This window comes from Vombatus ursinus, unplaced genomic scaffold, assembly GCF_900497805.2.
Source record: "Vombatus ursinus unplaced genomic scaffold, bare-nosed wombat genome assembly UNPS02014880.1, whole genome shotgun sequence".
NCBI lineage: Eukaryota > Metazoa > Chordata > Mammalia > Diprotodontia > Vombatidae > Vombatus > Vombatus ursinus.
The window spans coordinates 583,860-591,121 of NW_020954658.1; the positions used below are offsets into that span (position 1 = coordinate 583,860).

General features: G+C 35.5%; 1 protein-coding gene across 1 annotated transcript; it reads left to right on the plus strand.

Moving 5' to 3' along the window:
• The first annotated feature begins 745 nt into the window (after positions 1 to 745).
• On the plus strand, positions 746 to 1,687 carry LOC114028372 (olfactory receptor 4L1-like). Its single transcript, XM_027842616.1, has one exon. It carries the CDS (start codon positions 746 to 748, stop codon positions 1,685 to 1,687), a length of 942 nt encoding a protein of 313 aa, XP_027698417.1.
• The last annotated feature ends 5,575 nt before the right edge of the window (positions 1,688 to 7,262 follow it).

Here is a 7,262-nt window from a genome sequence, read left to right on the forward strand (position 1 = left end):
TAGACAACAGTCACAAAAGCACCCTCATGGTAAAACGAATTTCTTTGTCAGACAGGGAGTGTCTTATAGTTTCTTTGCTGAAGAGGAATCAGTTCCAGATTGTGGTCTGCCTTATACCTGGAAGTCAAAGCAAATGAGTGATTGCAGGTGGTTAGAGTGTGAGGACTACACAAATGACTTTTCTGGCAAAAGAAGTACCTTTAACTACAATTCAATTTGAAAAAAAATCTATTGCTAATATAGCTATTTGAGGAATTATAGATATGATTGTTTATTTTACTTGTTTCATAACTAAAGGTCCATGTCATATCTCCCTGAAGTCTAGAACGTGTATTATCTGCATCCTAAACCTAGATTAATCATTGTGACTGAATTCAATAAGAAGTTGAAGTTTTTAATCAATTGGCTAATAACTAGTGGAAAATCAGTTAGCAACTAACATGTAATTGGTTGGTGCTTTAAAGTGTTCAAACTAAAGTGTAATGTGAAAATACCAAACATCATTTTCAGCATTTTGTTTTAATTATGTCTCATTTTCTAATGACTGGTTTGAGAAAATGAATTAATTTCAACATTCCTTCTACTAATTAAGACTAAGATTTTTTCCCCTATTTTGTTCTGAGCTGTCTCTAGGAAGCCTATGCCTAGTTCACACAACAATATAATGATTGTGAATACTGAACTCAAGCTAACTTCTTTTTCTTTGTTTTCCCTTCAGAAGTTTTGGAAATTTGGAGCAGAATAGATGGATCTGAAGAATGACTCTCTAATATCTGAATTTGTCTTGTTAGGACTTACCAGTATTTGGATACTTGAGATTTTATTTTTTGCAGTCTTCTTCCTGGCCTATGCATCAATCATGGCCAGAAACAGTCTCATTATAATTATGGTGATCTTTGACTCCCAGCTGCACTCTACCCCCATGTATTTCCTCTTGGCCAATCTCTCCTTTTCTGATACGACTATTTCTACTATTACTGTTCCTAAGATGATCACAGATTGCCTCAGTGAACAGAAAACCATTTCCTTATGGGGCTGCATGGCCCAGATGTTTTTTCTCCACTTCTTGAGTGGTAGCGAAATGACTCTCCTTATATTCATGGCAGTTGATCGATATGTTGCAATATGTAAACCCTTCCACTACACCACCATCATGAACCATCAAACACTGATAGGCTTTGTGTTGCTTTCCTGGGCTGTGGGTTTTGTGCACACCATGAGCCAAATGGCCCTTACTGTGAACCTGCCCTTCTGTGGCCTCAATGTGGTTGACAATATTTTCTGTGACCTTCCTCTAGTGATCAAACTTGCTTGCACTGACACCTATGTTCTGGACCTGCTTGTTATTGCTGACAGTGGGCTGCTCTCACTAATTTGTTTCATCCTCTTGCTTGTCTCCTACACTGTCATCTTGGTCACTGTTCACCATTGCTCTTCTGGCAGGCTCTCTAAGGCTCTGTCTGCATTGTCTGCTCATATGACAGTAGTAACTCTCTTCTTTGGGTCATGCATTTTCATCTATGTGTCACCATTTAGCAGCTTTTCAGTGGACAAATTTCTCTCAGTGTTTTACTCAGTTATCACTCCTCTCCTGAATCCAATCATCTACACCTTGAGAAATCAGGAGATGAAGGCAGCTATGATCAGACTGAGGAGCAGACATGACACCTCCAGGCAGGCTTTGTAAATAAAGTTCATGATAATAATAATGATTAAAGCACAACCAAGATAAATCTCATCTCAGAATGGCCTGTTGCTCTTTACATTCATTCACAAATACCTCAACTTTTACTAATAAAGATAATGTATATTTATAATATGCTCCATCATTGATATCTTAGGGATATGTTTTGGGGGTATGTATGTCTTTGTGTTTTTTTAAGTAAAAGGACCTAATTCTTGTGCAGTAATTTAATTTTTCAATGACAAAATATGCTGAGACTCAAGAAATATTTAGACAAAAAATTACATGTGGACTTGATGATCCCTAAAGTTTCTTCCTTCACTAAGTCCTTTGATCCCGTTTTTTTTTGTGATATCATGAAGTACTGATGGATAATAGTCAGATTGAACCTCCCTTAGTGACTATGTGATTCTGAGTAAGCGACTTCACCTCTGTGAGAATCAGTTTCCTTATCTGTAAAATGGGGATAATAATAGCTAATAATACCTTTTCCCTCACAGGATTGTTGTGAAGATCAACTGAAATAACATATGTAAAGCACCTTGAAAACCTCAAAGGAGCACTACATAAATGTCCCTTATCATTATCAGGAATGGAATAATAGAACCATTTAGAGAATCTGAGTCCAGGTTTGAAATCATTCCACTAAATAGAACAAGTATATAAAGGGGGATGTGGGAAGGTACAAAGGGTGCCAGGTACCTCAATAGAGAGTAACGGTTCTATAACTATGTTAATTGCATGGAATAATAATACCTAGTTTTTATAGAATTCTTTAGGGTTTGAAAAGTGTTTTTTCAATATCATCTCACTTAATCTTCACAACAACCCTGAGAGTTGGTCCTATTATTATCTCCATTTTCTAGATGAGGAAATTGAGGTAGATAGAGGTTAGGTATTTGCCCATGGTCACATAGTCAGTCAATTTCTGAGTCTGGAGCTGAGCTTAGGTCTTCCTTTCTCTAGGTCCAGTACTCTATCTACTGCACCACCTAGCTGCACATGAGAGAGAAGCTCTTATTAATACTGAAATTGATTTCAGACAAAGGGTGTGGTCAGAACTCAATAAGGTCAGTACCATGATATGGCCATAAACCTCATATACTCAAAGCACACTGTGTCATCAAATACACACACACACACAAACACACACACACACACACACACACATCCATCCTTGTGAATGAAACAGAAATCCCTAAATCAGCATTTGCTCATACTCAAGTCAGAGGAGATCTATATTTTGTCATAGCAATAATAAAGAAGAAACTTCAACCAAAGTGTTTAAGTTACATAGACCCTAAAGGATACTAAAGTTAAGGTTATAAATAATGCTCAATATATCAGACTAATGGTGCATTGTTAATGCTTACAAGGAACATTTTATGTCAGGACAAAGTTGCCTTCCATGATGTGAATGTACAAAGTTCAGTCACCTGAAGTCACTTTCAAACCTTGATGCAATACCCAGCAGAATTAACTACACTAGAATCCAGCCTGGATATCTGGATATCTGGAGAGGCCAATCAATAGGCAAACATTTAAGTGCCTTCCATGAGATAGATGGGCTATTTAGTTCTCTGATGATAACCAGTTCTTTCCTCTTTTTGATTTTCCTGGCCAGAGTAGAACTTAAAAGATTGCAGGACTGTCTAAGTCTGTGGGAGAGAAGAAAATGCTTAAAAGATTTAACTTTATGAGTGTCCTTTCTATTTCCTCTCAGGTTAAATACAAACTTTCCTATATGTAGTTAGGTAGTATGGTAAATAGAGTTTTAGATCTTGAGTCTAGAATACCTAAGCTGAAATATGACTTCAGAAATTTACTAGCTATGTGAATCTCATTAATTTCCTTAACCACTTACCCTGGCTTGATTTTTCCCTCTGTAACATGGGAATAATAGCACTTTTCTCACAGTATTGCTGTGAGAATCAAATGAGAGATTTGGAAAACACTTAGTAAATATTAAAGCACTATATAAATCTTAGCTATCAACATTATTATTACATATTATGTCATTCTGAGTCATTGCATGGGGAGTGGAGAACATTTTTATCCATTTGTGTAGAGACCCACAAATGAGCCACCATCTGATATGTTGGGAGAAATGTAGGGAGAAGCAAAACCAAAAATATTCTGATTTTCCTATAAGAATTCTTGGAAGAGGATTTAAACCAAAGACAGATTTTATATAAGAAATCTCCCACATTGAACCCTATCCATTTTAAATTCTGATTTTTGTTTCTGGGTATTATTTATAGGAACACTGTTTTGGTGGCAGTGTGGAAGATTGACTGGAGATGTAAGAGCCTTGAGGGAAGAAGACGAATTGGAAGGCTACTAGAATAATCTGGCTGATAAGGGCATGAATGAAGGCCATAGCAATATTAATAACAAGAAAGAAATGGAGGCAGCAGTTATAGAAATAGAATGATCTTGGTGGTAATAGAGAGGTTGTAATCAAAGATAACATCAGTATTTGGATCTTGGGTGACTGGGATGATGGTAATTAAACCAATTACACTACAGAAATTTTAAAGAGTTCAGTGGGGGTCTCTATGCCTACATAACAAAGCCTCCATTTTAATCTCTTTCTGTAAACATTCCCTTTTGTCCTTGAATGTGTTACACAGATGAACCTTTGCTGGAGCAAATTTAGATGGAGAAGATCCCTGTCCCTTTGGTGAAACTTGCATCCACTTTAATGACCAGACAACAAATCTTTGTCTTAAAGCCTAAGGAAAACGAGCATGGCTCTCTAATAACTCCCATGTTAATTTGCTCTTCAATCTTCTATGCTGATTATTATATCAAAGTGTTTTTATTTTTTTTTTTTTGCCTGCTTGGGAGTTCATATATGTCTCTCTTCCTAGAGTTCAGGAAACCCATCATCTTCATTGGGTCTGTGTCTCATTGAAGAGCTTGTTCCTTGATGTCTTCATTTAGGGGTGGTAGGTTGAATGGCCAGTGCTCTATTATACAGGGATTTTTATATTAGGGCCATGTAACAGACAGATTTCTATATAGATTTGGTAAGTGAATAGCAAAGTTGGACTTTTACCAATGAAGGATAATGAAGACACAGTCATTCTCAAGTAGTATCTGGATAGCTATTTCTCAGTTCTATAGAATTAGGAGATCCAAAATTTTGTCATTGCACTTAAATTCAATTCTATAAACATTTATAAACTGTCTCCCAGCTTTTTTCAATGCCTTAATTTTTGGTCATACGTAGATGAAAAAATGTTATAGACTCTGCCTTGAAGGAATTTACAGCCTTAATGAGATGTATTACCAGAACTCTTCCACATCTAAATTTATAATCCTATTGGGTGTTGTGGCTACTTCAAGCAATAATTATGGCAATAATATGTGACACATATGATAATGGGTGTTTTATGGTTTGTGTAGAATTTTGTATGCACTATTTCAAATGAAGTAAATGATTCAAACTGAGTAATATATATAAAGAACCTTGCAAATCTTTTTTTAAATTTATTTTGATTTATCAATAATCACTTCCATATGCTTTTGAGTTTAAAATTTTTCTCCCCCTTCCTCCCTGCCACCCTCCCCAAGATGGTGCACAATATGATATAGGCTATACATTTACATTCATATTAAACGTATTTTCACATTAGTGATCTTGTAAGTAAAAATTAAAACCAATAGGATCCATCAGAAAGAATAAACAAAACTAAATAGAAGAGAAAAAAAAATAACAATTTGGCTTCCATAATTCTTTCTTTGGGTGTGGATAGCATTTTCCATTACAAGGCCTCTGGAGATGTTTTAGATCCTTATATTGCCAGGAAGGGTTAAGTTTATCAATATTAGTCATCACACAACATGGCTGTTATTGTGTACAACATTCTCTTGGTTTTGCTCACTTCACTCAGCATCAGACCATACAAGTCTTTCTGGGTTTTTCTGAAGTCAGCCTGTCCATCATTTCTGATAGCACAATAGTATTCCATCACATTCATATACCACAACTTGCTCAGCCATTCCCCAATTGATTGGCATCCTCTCAATTTCCAATTCTTTGCCACCACAAAAAGAGATGCTAAGAATATTTTCGTACATGTAGGTCCTTTTCCCATTTGTGTGATCTCCTTGGGACATAGCTCTAGAAGTGCTATTGCTGGGTCAAAGGGTATGCACATTTTTATACCCTTTGGGCATAGTTCCAAATTGCTCTCCAAAATGGTTGGATCATTTCACAACTCCGCCAACAATACATTAGTGTTCCAATTTTCCCACATCTTCTCCAACATTTATCATTCTCCTGTTTTGTTATTTTGGCCATTCTGGTAAGTGTGATATGGTACCTCAGAGTTGTTTTGATTTGCATTTTTCTAATCAATAGTGATTTAGAGCATTTTTTCATATGACTATAGATGGCTTTAATTTCTTCATCTGAGAACTGTCTGTTCATATCCTTTGACCACTTATCAAGTGGGGAATGGCTTGTATTCTTATACATTTGACTTAATTCTCTATATATTTTAGAAATGAGGCCCTTATCAGAGAGACTGGTTGTAAAAATTCTTTCCCAATTTTCTACCTTCCTTCTAATCTTGCATTGGCTTTGTTTGTGCAAAAACTTTTTAATTTAATATAATCAAAATTATCTATTTTGCTTTTTGTAATATTCTCTATCTCCTGTTTGGTCATGAATTCTTCTTTTCTCCATAGATCTGACAGGTAAACTATTCCTTGCTCTCCCAGTTTGCTTATAGTATAAGACTTTATATCTAAATCATGTACCTTTTTTGACTTTACTTTGGTATATGGTATGAGATTTTGGTCTATGCCTGGTTTCTGTCATACTCTTTTCCAGTTTTCCCAGAAGTTTTTTTTTCAAAGAGTGTGTTCTTATCCCAGAAGCTGGGGTCTTTGGGTTTATCAAATAATAGATTACTATAGTCATTGACTACTTTGTATTGTATACTTAACTTATTCCACTGATCCACCACTCTATTTCTTAGCCAGTACCAAGCAGTTTTGATGATTGCTGCTTTATTATACAATTTAAGATCTGGAATGGCTAGGTCACCTTTCCCTGCATTTCTTTTCATTAGTTCTCTTGATATTCTGGAGCTTTTGTTCTTCCAAATGAATCTTGTTATTATTTTTCTAACTGTATGAAATACTTTTTTGGTAGTTTGATTACTACTTATTCAGTATGGCACTGAATAAGTAAATTAGCTTAGGTAGAGTTGTCATTTTTATTACATTAGCTTAGCCTACCCATAAGCAACTGATGTTTTTCTGATTATTTAGATCTGATTTTATTTGCATGAAAAGTGTTTTGTAATTGTGTCCATAGAGTTCCTGGGTTTGTTTCGGGAAGTAGGCTCCTAAATATTGTATAATGTCTACAGTAAGTTGAAATGGAATTTTTTTTTCTATGTCTTGCTGTTGGGCTTTGTTGGTAATATATAGAAAGGCCGATGATTTATGTGGGTTTATTTTATAGCCTGCAACTTTGCTAAACTTGTTTATTTCAAGTAGTTTTTTGCTTGATTCTCTGGGATTCTATAAGAATAACATCATGTCATCTACAAAGAGTGAT

Coding starts and splice junctions, on each gene's coding strand:
- LOC114028372 (XM_027842616.1), top strand. CDS start 746: ATGGATCTGAAGAATGACTCTCTAATATCTGAATTTGTCTTGTTAGGA.